Source organism: Mycteria americana, chromosome 2 (genome assembly GCF_035582795.1).
Source record: "Mycteria americana isolate JAX WOST 10 ecotype Jacksonville Zoo and Gardens chromosome 2, USCA_MyAme_1.0, whole genome shotgun sequence".
Lineage (NCBI taxonomy): Eukaryota > Metazoa > Chordata > Aves > Ciconiiformes > Ciconiidae > Mycteria > Mycteria americana.
Genome location: NC_134366.1, coordinates 44,487,818 through 44,507,697, shown reverse-complemented (window position 1 = coordinate 44,507,697; position 19,880 = coordinate 44,487,818). Strand labels below are relative to the sequence as shown.

The 19,880-nt window shown below is 37.1% G+C and overlaps 1 protein-coding gene across 4 annotated transcripts in view; it reads left to right on the top strand.

The window, feature by feature from the left end:
* The window catches only part of SLC4A7 (solute carrier family 4 member 7), a 100,964-nt gene that overhangs the window by 69,658 nt on the left and 11,426 nt on the right, over positions 1–19,880 (top strand). For 3 of the 4 annotated variants that reach the window (XM_075493188.1, XM_075493192.1, XM_075493189.1), the window contains 11 exons: positions 1,434–1,580; positions 2,971–3,074; positions 4,616–4,790; positions 7,181–7,314; positions 7,872–8,117; positions 13,126–13,231; positions 15,142–15,303; positions 16,289–16,402; positions 16,845–17,006; positions 17,266–17,517; positions 19,740–19,808. In XM_075493188.1, the coding sequence (XP_075349303.1) occupies positions 1,434–1,580; positions 2,971–3,074; positions 4,616–4,790; positions 7,181–7,314; positions 7,872–8,117; positions 13,126–13,231; positions 15,142–15,303; positions 16,289–16,402; positions 16,845–17,006; positions 17,266–17,517; positions 19,740–19,808 (1,671 nt within the window). The remainder of the gene's footprint in view (positions 1–1,433; positions 1,581–2,970; positions 3,075–4,615; positions 4,791–7,180; positions 7,315–7,871; positions 8,118–13,125; positions 13,232–15,141; positions 15,304–16,288; positions 16,403–16,844; positions 17,007–17,265; positions 17,518–19,739; positions 19,809–19,880) is intronic. The other variant, XM_075493191.1, reaches the window with a different exon arrangement.

Sequence of the window (19,880 nt, the reverse complement as noted above, 5' to 3'; positions counted from 1 at the left end):
ATTAACTTTTCCCTTGTCTTTCTCGAATAAATCCTAAATGTATTTCTGAAAAAAATATTTTAGCTTTGGTGTATAGATTTCATTTTTGTATTAAATTAGGAAATAGAACAATTAAATAGAACTCTGTCTGATATGAATCACTGTATGTCGAAAAGGACACAGCAAACTGCATAAGTGTTCGGGACAAAGTTTAAGAATGCACGCGATTGAGTCATCATAGATACTTTTTTATCAAAGCGAGGTCAAATAATTAAAATTAGACTTTTACTAGGCATTTGAAGTCACATGCTTAGAGCCCTGGTGGACGGTTTTAAGGAGCACAGGGGAATCCGGACTTTTTAAGACTATTGCCATCTTACTAAGCAAAATCAGAATATTTTAATTCTGACTTCGCATTGAGCGCCACCTACTGAATCGCTGGTAATTATTATGGTTATCTAGCAGAAATTCTAATATTTCTTTACTCTAGAGCAATTTAAAGTTTGGAAATGTAAACCAGAAATTGGTCATTTCACAACTGGGCAACTAGTTTGTGAATACAGTATGTGTTCAGTATGGGAACCGGATATTAAAAGCTTTAGTTGCAGCTTCTAATGTTTTAGGTAGGCTGATTTTTAGGAATACTGTATATCATTGAAATAAAAAAATTCAAATTATTCAGTGGTCTAAAAAGACCTAAATAGGCTTAAAAGGTCTAATTTACAATTAGAAGACTTAATGGTCAGGTCTTTGGAGAGAAACAGTTCAGGTTTCAAATGTACAGAAGCAGTTTAGGATCATCTTCTGCAAACAGTTTTTTATAGCAAAACTAGCATTTTTTTCTCTCTCTGTATAAAATGCAGCTTGGGCTTCAGGGATTGTTTTGCTTAAATACTACCCGATTGTCCATTCAGAGTTTGTGTTGTAGCAGTCTGTAAAACAGCATAGGGTTTTTTGTTTGTTTGTTTGAATTTAGTAGTAGTGGGATTGCTTTCATGTGCTTTTTAAGAAATCTTTTAAAATTAATTAAACTAGAGGTATACAACTGAAGTTCTTATTCTTAATAAAAACTCGTGTTTTGGTTTGAAGGTTATTTAAAGTATTTTTGTCCTGATTTAGCACAGCATAGTGGCACAGTGGCTGTAGGGCACAATTATTCAGGCAATAGTACATGAACTTGATTTACTGAATACCGAAGATTAACTTTTTAATTTTGGAAATGAACTCAATATTCCTTTTGAGTTTAGAGATACAACTTTCTTATTTTATGTTCCATAGGGGTGTGCATACAAGTAGTTCTTAATGCAAAAGTATGCAAGTAAGGTAAAAGTCTAACTCTTGAGGAACTTTAAAAAATTTCCCATGCCTTTTTAAAAATAATGAATTGTTCCTTGTAATCAATTCCTCTTTCAAAAAAAACAAAAAAAAAAATATTGGGTACTTTCTTCTTGTAGGTTTTCCATGATGTTGCCTATAAAGCAAAAGACCGAAACGATTTGTTGTCAGGAATTGATGAATTTTTAGACCAAGTGACAGTCCTGCCTCCAGGAGAATGGGATCCATCTATACGAATTGAGCCACCAAAAAGTGTTCCTTCCCAGGTAAAAGAAAAAAAAAAAGTCCAGTAGAGAACTCCATGATTTTTACTTTGAAAATGCCATTTCCCAATGCAAGTCAATTGGGTACTGAGTATAAACTTTAGTAAAGCATCAGGAAAGCCCCCAAGTCCCCACATCCATTTGGAAGAAAAACTGGAATGTGCATTTAAGTGGGGGAAAAAAAAAAAAGTGTTGGATCAGTTTCCTGCTATGTTTTTAAGTAAAATTGTATTTACTGAAATGAGTTCTGAAATAATTGTAATACTGAAATGAGTTCATGTGAGATCTAGGAGAATTGGTCTGAAATTGTACCTGAGTTAATATTATAAATTTTATTATTAATCTAACAGTGATCAGCAAGAATATTGTAATTCTTATAAAAACTTTTATTTGAGTACAACATTGATTGAAATGTTTTAATATATATTGGCTAGCATATAATGTTCAGAGAATGTTTATGAAACAGATAAAAATGGATCATATCTCTCAGTTGTGATACAAGCTTAGAATGAAAGCCAGGGGAAGCTGGACCTTAGAGGGACTCTGATTTCTTCCCTTTCTCCCTCTTTACAACTGAGGGGAATTCCTGCCGCCAGGATCAAAAGTGGGGGGAGAGACCAGTACTCTTGATTCAGAAGGTTGATGTTGGTGTCGAATCCACTGGTGGTTTGGGGGAGTGGGTGGAACGGAAGGGGTGACAGCAGTGCAGTTTATTCATGAATAGCCTGAGGCTACCACTTAACTTGTTTCCAAAATAAGCGGGGGGGGTGGGGGGATGGGTGTGTGTGTGTGTGTGTGTGTGTGTGTGTGTGTGTGTTTGGAAGGCAGGCTTGGCTGAGAAATTTATGAGGACCTGGTGAGAGGCTTGCTCATAGGGGAATGACTTCTCATTTATGCTGGAATGAATTCTCATTTATACTTCAACTAAATACTGTGTGTGTCATAAAGTGAGGTAAGTTTCTGTTATAAGCTAGAGGCTTCTGCTCTGGAAATGATTGAGGAAAAAAAAATCTAAAGATTTCTAGGCCTCATGGTTGAGCCTGTACTGTGTCTTGAAAAGGTAGGCTTTGTTTCTTCATGTCACAGGGACTTACTTCTTGTAGAAAGAGGGAAGATTAATACCGTTGTGCAAGGTACTAATGAGATCCTTTGGGGATTGTTGTAGAGTTCTATTCATCTGTACTCAAGAAAAGATGAATTTGGCAAATGGAGGACTGGTGATGAGCTGGGAATATGAAAAAGGTTTGGAAGGCATAGAGTCTCTGCACACTGTCTTTGAATTAGACTTTTTAATGTAAAGGTAGTCTCAAAGTATGATTGTTTTTCTTTTTTCTGGTTTCTTTTTTTTTTTTCTTTTTTTCCTTTTTTTTTTTTTTTCTTTTCTTTTCTGTAGGAGAAAAGGAAGGTACCTAAATTTCCAAATGGATCTACTCCTACAGGGGAGACTCTCAAAGAAGAAGGCCATCATGCTGGACCTGAACTTGAGAGAACTGGAAGGTGTGTTCACTTCCCTAAATACTAGCTACTGTAACAAAATAAAAGTGATAAGTCTTCACAGTTTTTAATGATGACATTTGAACATAAAAAATCAGTGTATAAGTGTCAGACTGCATCCTTTTTCCTTTTCAAGTGTTGGATTCTTGCCTATAAATGTCAATCTGCTTAAAGCATTTTCAAGCCTGTGGCAATGTTTCTCAACACGTTTACGGAGGGTTTCATATAAGATGCTGCCTAATTTAACTAACTGACTTTTAAGAGTTCGGTTTTAATTTTTAATTGTCAAGAGCATGCAATTATCATAATTATAGTAGGAATATACAATTTTCAGTATTGGGCTAGGTACTAAAAATTTCCATTAGTGCAAATCTGTTTTATTAAATATGTACGGAATGGAGCAACAAGGAATATAAAGTGGCAAAAAATACTTTGGTATTGGTTAGGTTTCGGTCTTGGTTAGGTTTCTTTTAGATCTAAAATAAAACTGAAATTATTTCTTTCACTTGAGTTGCATTGTTGTTCTCTGTTAGTTCTGAAATACTTGCCAAAAAAGTCCCCAACATTGGAAATATCTGGTTAAGATTAAACCTTAATATCTCATATGAGAGAATAGAGATTAAATCAACTGAGAAATTCTAGAAAAGATGTACAGTGTTGTTATTTGCCAAACGATAAACTTCCAAATGAAATTCATCTTTCTCATACCTTTGCAAGAAGGACTTTACAACATTTATGTTTGATTTTTACCATTTTGGCTTTGTTATACTTACTTTTTGCCTTTTTGTAGACAATATGTGGAGCTGAGAAGTTCATTTCTGCCCACAGAATTATCTCTAGATAAGACTCTCTATTGTTTTTCTTAGGAATGGAATATTTTTACTTTTTTTATAATTCAAAATCAATTTTTTTGTAAGTGCAAATTATACCTAGTATTTTGGAATCTTGAAAATTTTTTGGAAACTGCCAGAAGCTTTTTAATTTCTTGCTACTAAGTTACCCAGCTGAACTGACTTTATATATGTTTGGTTTTGTATTTCCATTTGTAGAATATCTCTATACTCCAGATGAAAACACTGTTACAAATGATAGACTTAAATTTATTTAGGGACCTAACCATATGTACGTAGAGAATTCAAATCAAAAAGCTACGACTACTTATTGGAGTAGTAACGTTGAAATGTGTCAATGCAGTGGTCTTGGTTGAGGCATATTTCTTTTGGATATCATAAGACAGATTTGACTTAAAACATTATTTAGGTAAAATCGTTTGCAAAGATATTTTTTCAGTATCTAGCCCATATACAAAAATACCTAGCCAGCTTTTAAAAATTGGGATAACCTGCTTGATTATATTTGGAATACTACTGAATTGGAATAGATAAGAGTCTCATTTACATTTTAAACTGTTATGCTTTAATCTGGATTATGAAATAGCTAATTTGTGCTGGCAATAGGCACTGGCAGTCATTTGTAGCCCATAGTTTTGAACTAGCTAGAATCCTTTAGTGTACAGTTTGACGAGTTTCATCTCACCTATTTAGGCTTTTTGGTGGTTTGATACTTGACATCCAAAGGAAAGCACCTTTTTTCTTGAGTGACTTCAAGGATGCATTAAGCCTGCAGTGCCTGGCCTCGATTCTTTTCCTATACTGTGCCTGTATGTCTCCTGTAATCACTTTTGGAGGGCTCCTGGGAGAAGCTACACAAGGCAGAATAGTGAGTACAAAGAATGGTAGTGGCCAGGCTTTTAGACCTTCAGAGGCAAGTCACTGTGTGCATTTGTCTCATTTATTTATACTTGTATTTGAAGAATTTACCCACAGCACTTGATTAGCCTCCCCAAAGCAGATCTTCCCCAAAAGGTAATTGCTGTGGAAAATGTGGGGAACCCATGTGAACAGGAGAAGATGCACAGTGGAGGTAAAAAATGTTTATCCTGCCTTATTGGATGAATGGCGTCATGAATTGAGAAAGGGCTTGCATTGCCGTCTTTTTGGCTACTTAAAAATAATGAACAGCAGTAAAGGTGCACCATCCCACTAGGCCTACTTTAGGCAAAGTCAGAGGCTCAAGTTGGATAGCCAAGAACATGTACTGGCCTTGAGTAGTAGGCCTACGAGGATGATAATGCCTGCAGCGTATGGGTAGCAGTCAATTGTGTATTTGAGTAATGGACAGGATATGTATATGCTTTCACTAATGGTATGTTGTTAATAATAAAAGAAAGTGGCTAAGGTTTATGAGCAGAAAATACTCTTCATTGTAAATGACTTGAATGTAAACCATACACATATAAAATTTTGGTAGTGTTATGTTGGGCAGTAGTTAATGCCAGCACCTTTTTAACCAAATTATCATTGCACTTCGGTTTTTGGAGCAGGGAAAGAATACTTAACATCAGTGATGTTAATAACGTAGTGTTTGTGTCAATTGGCTTGTGAGTAAATTAGTTTGAAGTGTATTTTCTGTTTTTTAAATCTATCACGAAGAAACAAGGCTCTGTCCTTTTGGGGGAGGGAAGGATGTATTCAGACATGTCCTTTACAAATTTTAAGATTCTGGTAAAGCTTGTGATGCTATAAAATTCTTCTTGATACTTAAATCAAGTTTTTAAGCTTGTACTATATTAAAATTTAGTTAACTATTTTATCTCTTTCAAATAATGATGTTGACTTGGGTTTTTGTTTATTGATGTAGCACTTCAAGCTGATAGCAGATACAGAAATAAATTGTATCTTTTCTGTGTGCTGTGTTTGCCACTCTAAATGTAGGAATGATTATCAAAAATGTCAATGTAATTTTTGAATGTACGTCATATAACTATGAAAATATGCTCCTTTTAAAGCTTGATTCTTAAACACCTTCTTTCTTTTAGCTATCTGGAATTGTTTGCGGGTTTGTTCCTGCCTTCAGATACTTGGTGTGCATCATTGAATATAAAATTTAGTTACTGCACACACATGTTCAAGCACAGTAGCTGACATTGTAAGGTACACAGTTTGTGTTTGAAGCCTTCCCTCACATTCCCAGAGGTCATCACGTCCACAGTACTCCTGTCCCTGCCACCCTGATTGAGAGCCCCAAGGTTAATGCATTGACTAACCAAAAGCACTAATTCAAAGGTAATAGAACGAGAGACTGGGGTTACTTTTTTTTTTTTTCCTAATGTAATGAACAAAGGACTCAATTTTTAATAGCCCCAGTTCAGCAAACCATTTTGCCCAATTTTAGATGCTATCCTGAATTGGAGCACAAGTTTGCATAAATGTTGTTTTCTTAGGCTTGCATAATTGCAAAATAGCAAACACATAAAAATTCCACCAGGAACTTTTAAATCTGTAATCCATGACTTGTCATAGTTGAAAATGATGTAGTTAACTATTTTCAAGTAACTTTAATATCGTTTTAGGATCTAAAAAGTCCTGCCCCTGTCTTTTGAGGTGCACTGTAACTTTTTTTAGCAGAAAATGTTATAGTAAAACATGTAATTTAAGAACTGAAGTAGATCTCTTACTTCAATGAAAAGAAATGCATTACCAGGTGGGACATTGGTTTACTGCTCATCTATTTTTTATGTCATGCATACATAAACCAATATTGTTCAGTAATTTCCCCTGCACCTCCGCCTGTCAATTTTTTTTCTTTTGTAATGCTTGATTAACTGATGCAGGTTCGATACGGAACACCGTATCATGTTTTGGTACAGGTATGTTGCAATATATATATGTATGTATTTTCTTTACACAGACAGATAATTCTTTTCCATAAACTACATGTTGAGTAACTTTTTTTTTTTCTTTTAAATTTGTAGTGATTGTTGGTATATTTTTCCTTCATAGCTAGCAGGACTAGTAACTTGTTCTCGTGGTTTTGGATGGCTTTATGTTTCTCAGGACTGAAGTTTTCAAAATCTTTTGTTCATGGTATTGTTACTGCAAAACTGTGTTAAGTTATTCTTGTGTCAAACATCAATATTAATTGCAATGTTTTTACATCTTGTCTTGTTTCTAAGTTAATGCATCTTAAAACTGTACTTAAGCAGATGTGATGCTAAACGCTATCCTGAAAGGCAGCATAGTTACAGCAGTTTCTTTTCCCCCAAACAGAGTGCAATAGAGTCTCTCTTTGGAGCCTCATTAACTGGCATTGCCTATTCTCTCTTTGCTGGGCAACCTCTTACTATTTTGGGGAGCACCGGACCAGTTCTAGTATTTGAAAAAATATTATTTAAATTTTGCAGGTAAGTGATGTTTGTATTGGCTTGATACACTTTCTAACTTTCCTAGCCTGTTAGAATAGCTGTAATTGAAAGCCGATGTGTGTTAAAAGTGGATGCCTGTGAAGGTGTAAATGCAGCACCAAGCGACTGAGAGATGGATGTGGTTTGGCAAAGCTGTGAGGCACTGGTGAGCCTTAATGTGAAAATCAGTGATAAGAAGTGACTAGGACTTAAATAAAAGTTATGTTCTGACTGTGTGGAGACGTTGGCTTTGATTCTGCAGGGGTAAACAGGGATTGATCTGCCCTCTAGGAGAAAGCATCTAGGTAGTTCTGAAAAGATCATCCCCATGATGCTTCCCAAGCAAGGTAGTTGCACCCGCAATCCTAGAAACACCTTGCAGTGTTTGCTTTGGTGGAAGATGAGACAGAAAAGTTTCTGCTTCCTTCAGAACTAACATCAAGGATGAGAAAAGTGGTGAATACCTATAAAGCTTGGCCTCAGTATCTGTTTTCAAATAGAATATAGTATAGGTGACTTTTGGCTCAGTTAATATTTTTGTTTCTTTCTTCACACAGGGATTATAATCTTTCCTACCTCTCCCTGCGAACTAGCATTGGTCTGTGGACTGCATTTTTATGCATAGTGCTTGTAGCCACAGATGCCAGCAGCCTTGTGTGTTACATCACTCGATTTACTGAGGAAGCTTTTGCAGCGCTTATATGCATCATATTTATTTATGAGGCATTGGAAAAGCTTTTTCATTTGGGAGAAGTGTATGCCTTCAATATGCACAATGATTTGAATAAACTGACTTTATATTCGTAAGTATCAAGCTTCTATCTGTTAGTAAAATACATATGGAAAATGTTTATAGCGTAGAGACATACCATTTACTAAACTGCAATGTGTGCCTCTGTGGAAGGGTAGGAGGAATGCTGGGGGTGGTATGGGCATGAGAAACCTCAGAAAAATTCTATTCAGGATGCTGTGGAATTGAATTTTCTGTGTTAGTTATGGGTGGTTGGAAGGGATGAGGGGCTGTGACAATGCCTGCTTTAATTGCAGCTTTAATCTCCAGGCTGACCTTTAATAAAGGTCAGAACAGGAGTTCTGCCTTGCTACTTCTAGAAGTCATGATAGTTTACCTCACCTGGGTGAGGATTATTTCCAGGTAGCTGAGGCATGGAGAGCTTCTGCAACTTTCAGATGCTATGAATAGGGAGTTAACATCTTTAAACAGTGTTTCTTTCTACTGTAATTATGGGGAATACTTAACTTTTAAAAATTCATTTTTTTTTGAGAGAGGAGAATAATAGAAAATAACAACACAGCCATATTTTCTTTCTTTCCTAAGTAGAACTATTAGTTCTATTCATCACAGTAACTAGCAGTATATCACTACAAAAACAACTTTATTACATTTAAGGAATGCAGTAAGCAAGCTATTAGGTGTATCTTTTTTACATTTGCTTTATTTCTGTGGCAGTTGTATATTATCTACCTGTGGTGGGTTGACCCTAGTTGGACACCAGGTGCCCACCAAGCTGCTCTATCGCTCCCCTCCTCAGCTGGACAGGGGACAGAAAATATAACAAGAGGCTTGTGAGTCAAGATAAGGACAGGGAGATCACTCAGCAGTTACCTTTCCGGGCAAAGCAGACTTGATTTGAGGAAATTTAATTTAATTTATTACAACTCAAATCAGAGTAGGATAATCAGAAATAAAACCCAAATCTTAAAACACCTTTTCCGCCACCCCTCCCTTCTTCCTGGGCTCACCTTCACTCCCAATTTCTCTACCTCCTCCCCCTGAACAGCTCAGGGGGATGGGGAATGGGGGTTGCAGTCAGTTCATCACACGTTGTCTCTGCCGCTCCTTCCCCCTCACTCTCTTCCCCTGCTCCAGTGTGGGGTCCCTCCCACGGGAGACAGTCCTCCACAAACTTCTCCAACGTGAGTGCTTCCCATGGGCTGCAGTTCTTCGCAAACTGCTCCAGCATGGGTCCTTTCCACAGGGTGCAGTCCTTCAGGAACAGACTGCTCCAGCATGGGTCCCCCACGGGGTCACAAGTCCTGCCAGCAAACCTGCTCCAGCATGGACTCCTCTCTCCATGGGCCCACAGGTCCTGCCAGGAGCCTGCTCCAGCATGGGCTTCCCAAGGGGTCACAGCCTCCTTTGCGCGTATCCACCTGCTCCGGCATGGGCTCCTCCATGGGCTGCAGGTGGATATCTGCTCCACCGTGGACCTCCATGGGCTGCAGGGGGACAGCCTGCCTCACCATGGTCTTCACATGGGCTGCAGGGGAATCTCTGCTCCGGCGCCTGGAGCACCTCCTCCCCCTCCTTCTTCACTGACCTTGGTGTTCGCAGGGCTGTTCCTCTCACATATTCTCACTGCTCCCTCCGGCTGCAGTTGCCCAGTTGTGCAGCTACTTTTTCCCCTTCTTAAATGTGTTATCCCAGAGGCGCTACCACCATCGCTGGTGGGCTCGGCCTTGGCCAGCAGCGGGTCCATCTTGGAGCCGGCTGGCATTGGCTTTATGGGACATGGGGGAAGCTTCTAGCAGCTTCTCACAGAAGCCACCCCTGTAGCCACCCTGCTACAAAAACCTTGCCATGCAAACCCTTTTGGTGTGCCACTTCTGAATTAAAAGTTTGCTTATACAGTGAAATTACCATAGAATACTTCTTATACCATGTGTCTTGATAGTCTGTATTTTTTTAGTTTTTGATGATATGCTTAAATGCTGCTTTATCTTTTGCTGCTCAATGTGGAATTTCCAAGCTTATGGTATAGTTTCATGAAATATGATGAATTGGGTTACCAGCTCACACCTGCCAGAAGGAGGAGATCCTGCTAACTGTTGCTGAGAGAAACTGCTCATTTCACATAGTTTAAACCAAATCAAAAGCAAAGCTGTTCTTCGATTCATCAACAACACACTGTCAATCAGTGATCGATACATTCAGGATCGGTATCAGTAATACAGCAGATAAACCACAACGTGAGACACTTAAGAAATACTAGTAGGAACCTACACATTTTGAAATTGTCTTCTGTTACTAATCCCCAAAAGTTCTAATCGCACCCGCACCAGTATTTACCCTTGAGCCCCAGACATGTGGGTTACAGTCACGCCATCTTTGAGGAGCACAGGCTTCTCTGCTAGTGCTCCCCTCCTGTTCCAGATGTGTGTCCTCCAACTTTATTTGTACCTGTGTGGTTCTCTATAGTCTGGGAAGCGACACGCTGGTGAGGGACGCCCTGCGAGGTGACGTCCGTGCACCCGAGGTGGGGGTCCCGACTTGTTGTGCCCTGCAGTCGGTCCCCAGTTGGAGGGCAGACTACTCGCCGTCCCGCTGGGCGGCTGCTCTGCCAGGCAGAGACATGATGCACGCAGGGTGACTTCTGGCAGTGTCAAACCAGGTTTTGACTGTTGTGTTTCCGCTCCAAGATCTCTCCTCACTTCTACAAACATTCATGCTTCTTTGGTACTTCCTTTCAGGATGATTCCTTTTTCCTCTTTTTTTTTTTGTTTTTTTCCCAGATGTGTTTTTGTAGTTCCTTTGTTACTATTTAATCCAGGTAATGGTTGTCATCATCCTCTTCAACATGATCGGTTTTGGGCAAGCACATTCTCAGACTGCTTCTTGTGTTCCAGTCACACATGGCATTTACACTCACTTTCCTGTCTTAACAGCTGTTAATCTCAGGCCACGTTGCCAGGAGTGGGCCATGGGAGTATGCTCACTTTGTAATTCCCCTCTTTCTTTTGGCTGCTCATCCTTCTGTTTCAGTGGCTCTGGGACCTTGCTGGACTCCTATGTGAGCATGTTAAATCCACTAATCTGGCAGAAACTGTACTGTAAGTCTGTAGGTCTTCTGACCCGTGCCACCTGAGTGTGTTTTGCTACGCTAGCATAGGCAGGCTATGAGGGTGGAGAGAGGAAGGTGTGACATTTCCTTGGTTTAGCTCTGTGAGGGATCACACGTGTCTTTCAGGACGCACCACAGATTTCAGCTTTGGTTTGTTGTTGGCCCCCCCCCCCCCCCCCCTTTTTTTTTTTTTTTTTTTTAGTATCACAAAAATGTAGGAGATCAGGCCTTTTACAATTGTTTTTTTGGGGTGGTGTGTGGGTTTTTTTTTTTTTTTTTTTTTTCCCCTCCGTTCCCCCAATAGGAAAGAGGGTGCGGAACAAGCATCTTCAGCTAAGTGAGACAGAAGACAGTCTCAAATACTCCTGTATTTTCTGTTTTTTTCTTTCTCTTCCTGGATTTCCACTTACCTACTTGGTGGCATCCTTTATCTTCATTGCATTTGTTGAGAAATTTGTCTGTCAGTCTTCCTTCAGTGTGCTTGTTCATGTTACTGCTTTGACCAACAACTAAAGATGCTTTCTTTTTGTTTCATCGTACTTACTATTGCAATTCCTTTCTCTTCTGATGATTCTTAAGTTACTCTGTTTGCAACTACCTTATAGGAATTACTGCATTCCAATCTTCTCCTGTTTCCTTTTGCTGTTACTTTAGGATTCAGTTATCAAAAGAAAGTATATTTACTTAAGTTCCCTAAACATTGTGCTTTGCAAATCTAGATTCTTTTTGCCCATGTACATTTAGAGCTTTTTTCTTCTTTGCTTCCACACTATCAGGATGCAAGTTTGCCCTTTCATGGTTCTTTGTTTGTTTTTCAGTATCTTGATGAATCTCACAGAAAAAATTTTCTTGCTTATTATCTTTTTCTCTTCTTTTACATAAATGTTTACATGTTAAGCTTATGGTTTGGTGTACTTGAGTAGCTTTATTTGAAACATCCTATTAAATCAATATTCAATGTGTGTGGGTTTTTTTTTTTAACTGATGTGTACTTCTGTCAACCTGTCTGACAGAATGGATTCTGCAGTCTAAGTTTGCAAACCACTGCAGTAGGGAGGGGCACTCTCACTTGTTCAAAAAGTTGTTAAAAATGCATGCATGCAGTTGCTTTAAATCTGAGCAGTTGATGCATTTATATCTTCAGTTAGCTTACTACATACTCAAAAATGGTGTCTTAATTCAGGGTGACCACTTCTGGTCATGTGTATATCAGAAGGCATGTCAAACACAGTATAAATGGCTAACTACCAAAACTTTAGGAAAGACTCGGAAACGTCTAAAGGCAAATGACACGTCTGGTTTCAAAAGGAGTTGCTGAAACTGTCGTCTACACCGATTCTTTAAATGAAATAGTTTCGATCTCTGTTTTCTCTTATGTTGGTGTGCAGTAGGACTAATTGAAGTTTGAGTCATTGTGGGATGTTATGCTGTGTAGAAATCTAAAAACCTTAATTTGTACACAGTCATAGAAAACTTTGCTCCAAGTTAGTCCAATTATGTAGAAATCTGTAGAAATAACACAATATATGTTAGTATAGGGTTGTTGGAAGGTGGTGTCATTTGGATTTTTATCTTCATCTTTTTATTCACAATATGTAGAAGTCCGCATATATTATCTATTCCATTTTATTTTTCAGGTGTTATTCTGTTTAAAAAATGGCATATCAGTCATATAGATAAGTCAACATCTTGCCTGCTTCTGAGTCTTTAAAATACATAGTTTGGGTTTTTTTGGTCCAATCTGTTATACTTCCTGAGCTTCTTTGATTCTTCATTCCCCCACCCCCAATAATCCTAGTTCATGTCATGTAAGGAGTCTTGTACTCTGCTTCCTTCATAGAAGGTTGGGCTAAACTCTGGTTTAAACTATTCAGGATTTTTGAAATTACTGTGAATCGCTGCATTTTGGCATGGCTTAAAACCATGTAAATTATTTTTTTCTTCCCTTCAGATGTGTGTGTTCTGAGCCCGAGAAAACCAGCAATGAAACTTTGCAGGTGTGGAGGAGTATGAATAAGTCTGTGGAAAATATAGCATGGAGTAACCTTACAGTTTCTGTAAGTATCTAAAAGCTATGTGTATATATATGTGTGTGTGTGTATGTATGTATGCATAAAAAAATACACAGTACCAGTCTTGATTAGTATTTTTCATCTGGTTTCTTTCTTGATTTGAACCTGGACTGTTTTCTTTAAAACTGTATTTTTGAACTCTTATTCCTCCCATAATGCTTTAAACAGTCATTGTAGGGGTTTAGAAGAGCGAGTCCATAGCGGTAAATGCTAATATCATAAATGTCTGCTTGAGGTAGCCACTTTAATCCTGCTAGGCAGAACAGTCTTCTTTCTGAAGTGCAGATGAATATGATGAGGTGAATAAACAGGAGATTGCGTCCTTCAGTTTCCTGGGAAGGGTGAACAAATATTTTCAAGAAGATGTGAAGATGGAATCTGCAGTTAAAATGGGGTAGCAAACACATTTCATTTGTTTGTTAGACATTGGTATAAAACTACAACAGAATCAAATAAACTACCTAAATATTAATTGGAAGAAAATAATTATTTGGAAAATTGAAGGTTAAAAGAAAAGGTGAAGAGCTGTTTGAAGGAATAGGCTTGAAAACATTACCTTCTGAACTGGATATTTCATAACAATATCTAATTTTGTGGGTAGGTGAAGAGGAGGAAAGTTACTGTGTGGAAGTGATACTGAAGGTTTTTAGGAAGAAACATTTTTGCTGATTAGTAGTTCCTTGGGTGGGATTCAGTTGTGTAAATGCAGCTGTCTACAGCCACTTTGCATACCCTGGCATCTGATTTCCACCTACATCTTGAATGACTTGGATCTGCTATAGATTTTGTGTTGCATTTGCTAGCTGCATGTGCCTACTTTGGCCATCTTAGGCTATTTAAAATGGCCATAGATACCCGTTTATGGGCTCTGCTTGTGTATGAGCCTAGACGTTCACACTGAAAGTAGAAGGTGTTTTGCACAGCAGAAATATTATGAAAAGCCTCAGTGCTTTACTTGAGTTTTAGCTGTAGTGTTTTCTATGTACCACCAATGGCTCCTAGTCTACCAAAATCACCTAGGATGGTAGTTTCTCTTGAACTTAGTTTTAATGTTTCTTTTATATTTATTATTTATTTTATATACCTCTTCATTCTCTTAAGTATCTTTAGTTGTCCCAGAGAGACAGAACTGATCCAGAATTTGGTGGTGCTTATAATGGAAGTAGATTGTTAACGGGGAGAATTTTTGTCATAAGTTAAATTTTTGATATATTAACCTGTTTAAAGACTAGGTTGTGGCAGTGCTGCTTCCAACTATTTGGTTTATTGGTTTATTGTTTCCCTGTACTCCATGTGTCTACTTTAAGTCTTTGCTTTGTGTTTCAGTGAGCCTTTTGTTTTCTTTTTTTATTCAAATTCATTATTTACGATGCTTTTCTACTTTACTAGAATTTTGTTTCTTACAGTTGGATTAATCTCACTTTGTAAGGTTTTTTTTTTCCCTTAACTCTATGAGGACAAAACAAAGTAAAGAGTAAAGAGGTGGGAGAAACTGAGATTTTTTTTTTTTTTTTTTTTTTTAAAACTTTCGTCAGCTTGAAAGTTGATGTTGGATAGTCTGCTTTGTCTGGGCTTAATCCTCAGTCTTTATGCATTCTATCTTGTGATGCTTTGAGAAATAGAATAGAAATTAGGTGAATGTAAAGAAGTTGTTTCTTCTTGGGCACCTCCCAGCATTTTGGCATCCTGAAATAATCAGTGATGGATACTGTAGCTCTTCTGGAACAAACAGCACACATTTTTTGGCATTTCAGGATGAGGTAGTGATGAAGGACAGAACCCCTTTTTGGGATTGTGAAAGTTCTCAGGTGTGTTTTATATCAAAACACTACAAGTTAGGTTGAATGTACTAAATGAATAAAACATAGAAATATAAGGAGTTTTTCTCTTTGCAGGAATGTTTAGAATTTCATGGTGTGTTTCGTGGATCAGCTTGTGGCCGTCACGGACCATATATTCCAGATGTTCTCTTCTGGTCTGTCATATTATTCTTTACAACATTTTTCCTCTCCTCTTTCCTTAAGCAATTCAAGACCAAACGCTATTTCCCAACTAAGGTAATTCTGATTAGAGACTATTGTTATCTTGTGATAAATACATTAGTATAACTTGATGGAGTTGAATTTTTTATTTTGCTTCAGAACTTTTTATTGACTGATTTCTTCTAAGAGAAAAATAAATTAAAACCAGAAAATTAGCTAATAATTCAAAAAATGAAGACATTAGAGTAAATAAATTGGCTTCTGAAAATTCAGTGCTTACTCTCTGCTTTCCTATAGTTACAACAAGATGATGTAAACATTAGCAGACCTAAGCAGTCTGTCTCTCCATATTAATGGGTATTGCCAGGTATCATTTTGAGAGATAATATGGCTGCTGTTTTCGTCACCTAGCTGTACAGAACAATTGATTGCTTTCCCCAAACTGCTGATGTATGAAGGGTTCTGAGCAGTTCCCCAGGGGATTACTCTTTCTAATAGAGGCTAATATAATGATTATCCTTGGACTGATTTACACAACTTACTTCTGCTAGCCAAAATAAAGTGGTTAGATCTTCTCTAAATGTCAGTTCATCCGTACAGTGTGATCCTAATGTTTAATAAAGTGACCTTTGATAACCTGAATCTGTTGCAAATTATCCTCCTCCTATCTATTGAAACATCAAATGTATGAATATTGATTTCAGAAGAATTCAGTGATGTTAATGAATTAAGCTACAAGAGACTGTAATGGCCCAATCTCCCAGTAGGGTTGAGAGGACAGGAAGATGAGGAAGGAGTTATTTTAAGTAATTTGCTGCTTGCAGTAGATCATTTTAAATGAGATAATTGGATGATGAGTTGTACAGAATACTTCTGCAACTTCATGCTATGCTGGCAGGCAGCTTAAATTTCAAAATAAAAAGAGAAACTATATATTATGTTCAGTGGTGTAGTGTAATATAAATAGAATTCACTATTCATAGGGGAGAAAACTGTCTTTCTATACATGCAAATTATAATGATGAAAAAGCAAGAGTTAACACAAGTCTTTTCTTTATAGGTGCGTTCTACCATCAGTGACTTTGCAGTATTTCTGACCATAGTTATCATGGTTTTGATTGACTATCTTGTAGGAGTACCTTCTCCTAAGCTTCATGTTCCAGAGAAATTTGAAGTAAGAAATAAAACCTTTTAAAAAACTTAACTTCTTAAATGCTTGCAGTTTCATAGACAGTAGAACAATGGAACTGTGTAGAAACAGAATTTTATCTTTTTTACTTACAATGTAGTTGATGAAGTAATCTCCCTTTTCTGTTTTGATTGTATGCCTCATCTGACAGACTATGCTTTATATTATAATATCACTGAAAAGGAAGCATTCTTTTGTGCAAATGTGCAGAAATGAAGGAATGGAATGGATTTGTTTTACTTTTTTCCAAATAAGTGTCACACTTACATGTAACAGCTAAATCAGTCTTTTGATCAAGGCCATGGGGAAAAAAATCTAAACACATATTTAAGAGACTGTTGATCTGTTCATTGCAGCTGTTTGTAGCAGTAAAATCTGCATTTTATGTTAGTCATTTAATTCTTTTTGTTGATGTTGGTTTTTTCAGCCCACCCGACCAGACCGAGGATGGTTCATAGATCCTCTTGGAACCAATCCTTGGTGGACACTCTTGATAGCTGCTGTTCCTGCTTTACTCTGTACCATTCTCATTTTCATGGATCAACAAATAACAGCTGTTATTATAAACAGGAAAGAGCATAAGCTGAAGGTAAAAGTCATTTTCACAGAACTCTAATGTTGAGTAAGTCAACTTTATCTTAAATCAGATTCATTCTGTAAGTCTGTGAAACTTTACCAACAGCTCCTAAATAAATGTATATATTGACTAATAAAGAACAAACATAATTTTGTGGACATTCTCAAAGTATCTGACTCCTGTAGTTATCTGTTATTTACCAACTAAGTTATAAATATGGTATCATATAAACAGAAAGTTTATCAAATGATTTGTTTGCTTAATTTTACAGAAAGGCTGTGGTTATCATCTTGATCTGCTCATGGTTGGTGTTATGTTGGGGATATGTTCTGTCATGGGCTTACCGTGGTTTGTTGCTGCAACTGTCCTGTCTATAAGTCATGTTAATAGCCTGAAAGTTGAATCTGAATGCTCAGCACCAGGAGAGCAACCAAAGTTTTTGGGAATCCGGGAGCAGCGTGTGACAGGATTGATGATTTTTGTCCTGATGGGGCTGTCAGTTTTCATGACCTCTGTGTTAAAGGTAAAGGACAGATTTTCCAAAATATTTGTATTTTCTTTTGTGCTTTTGATTTTGATATTGTGATTTAGCATTTCATAATGTTAGCAAGTTTTATTATGTTAAGTAAAATATGCCTGGACTCATTCTCAAATTGCCTTTTTAACAACAGGTGTTAGTTGAATAGAATCAATGGGGGGAGATGCAAGAAAATGAAATCTGAGCAAGCTAGAAATGTAGTGAAGAAAGCAACCTTTGTCCATGTTACCTGACTTTCTTGCCAGCTATTTTTTAGTTTCTCGAGTCCACGTTGCCTAAAATAGTTCTGTAGTTTTTACGTGAGTGCATAAATGTAGAGAGATAAGGAGTGTGATAAAGGCATAAAGTTACTTGAGCAGAAGTAACATAATATAGCAGAAGAAACAGAAACAACTGGTTTAAAAAGTGATCATCAGAAGTGACACTGTTCAATTCTCATTCTTATCTTCAGCTTATGAAACTTACTTTGATGATTAAAGTGTCAAGATTATCTTATGCATCATCACAATGTAATAGAGATTTTCGCAGGTCGTATTGAGGCCTCAATTTACACTTTGTCTCTTAACTTATATCCATAGTGCCTTTCCGAAGACTTTATTGGAAGAAAACCAATCAGTTCAGTTGGCTTTTTGCTCAGATTTGAGTAAAATCCGTTCAACTTTTGTTTTGTTGTTTCAAATCCAGTAGTTAAAAGGAGAAATGAAAAAACCATCTTTTTGTTGCCAAAATAGCAGATATGGCATAAATTGCATAATTGCTAACACCTTTAAAGAACTTTGTAAAAGTCTGTTTAGAGACAGATCACAAGTCATTTCACAAAAAGGTAGCTTCTAATGGCTGTTTAAGTTTAGATAACGGGAAGAAATAAACCTGTGAACATACAGCTATAGTTTAGTAATTAGAGCTACATATTATAAATTCTTAACAGTTGACCATTTGTATGTGTCAAAGAATGTACAGGTCTGAAAACAATAAGGTAGTAGCAGTTACTAAAAATGAGTATTCAGATTTGACAATCTCTGGTTGAAAAGCTACCAAGAGCTCAGCTGTATAATGCAAATTATCAGAATCAGAAATATGGAAATAGATTTATTGTTGCTCAAAGGCAAAAGATAAAGGTGCTGATTGCTGAAGCTAGATGTTTACCCCATGTTTTAACAGCTGATTCTTAGAAACTAATACTTTTATTTTTTTATGGAACCCAAGGGTAATAGGAACGGAATTATTACTGTTTGCTCTTTATGAAATGTTTGTCTTTTTCAATGTGAATGGCTGTTATTGTTCAAAAGAAGGAAGGAGAACAAAGCCTTGCATGTGTAGGTTGCTGTGCTTTTGTTCCATGTATGGATTTATACTGATCTAATGCAGTAGAAGTTAACATAAATGAAGTACTAGCATGCCAAATTATACAGCTTACAGTGAAGACGCTAGGTTATATATATACATGCTCACACACACACACATACACACATATATATGCAGTAATGAATTCCTAAGGCATAGTTTTATTCCACACTATTTAGGTTTCAGTAAAGGCTTTTGTTCAGGTTTGAGAGCAGCAGTTTTTGTTAAGATTTCGAATTGTATCTTGGCTATCCTTTACTTGGGAGCTTCATGAATTCAGGAGCAAAGAAAGCTTTGCTTGCTTTGTGTAGGCTGTAGAGGTTTGATGTAAGTGCCGCTGAAATCAGTGGACAACTTCATTATCTCAGTAAGCTTTAAATTGATCTTCTTATTAGAGCAAAAATTAGCCGTGAATAATTAGAAGATTTTTGTAGCTCTGTAGGTATGGTGGGCTTTGTGTTTCATTTGCTCCAGAAATGCAAGGTTAGTCATCGAAAGTGTAACTTCATATGGCAATTGCATGAAGTTGATAGTCTCAATACAGTTCTATCAGATAGCAACATAAACCAGCATACGTAGCATTGATAGAAATCTTGGTTGCAACCTAGAAAATTGAATGAATGGGCAGTCGAGACTGAACTACTTTCTTAATCCTGATGATAGACTTGTTAGCTCTAGATTTTTTTGCTACTTAATGATGCCTATATTTTCTCAATAAATAAAAAGCTTCAGCTTTTACAGATTTCACTTAAGTAAAATATAAAGTAAAAAATAACTTGGTCCATGTCTTTCACTAATACGGACTGCTGTGTTATGCCACATTGATTCCACAAGTAACTGTGTGGGTGTTTTTTCCTCCCCAGTTTATTCCAATGCCAGTTTTGTATGGTGTCTTTCTTTACATGGGAGTATCTTCATTAAAAGGCATTCAGGTAAAGTCTGATTTTAATGAGCAATTTGCTTTTGCTTAACACTAAATGAAAAGGAAACTGTAACTCATGACT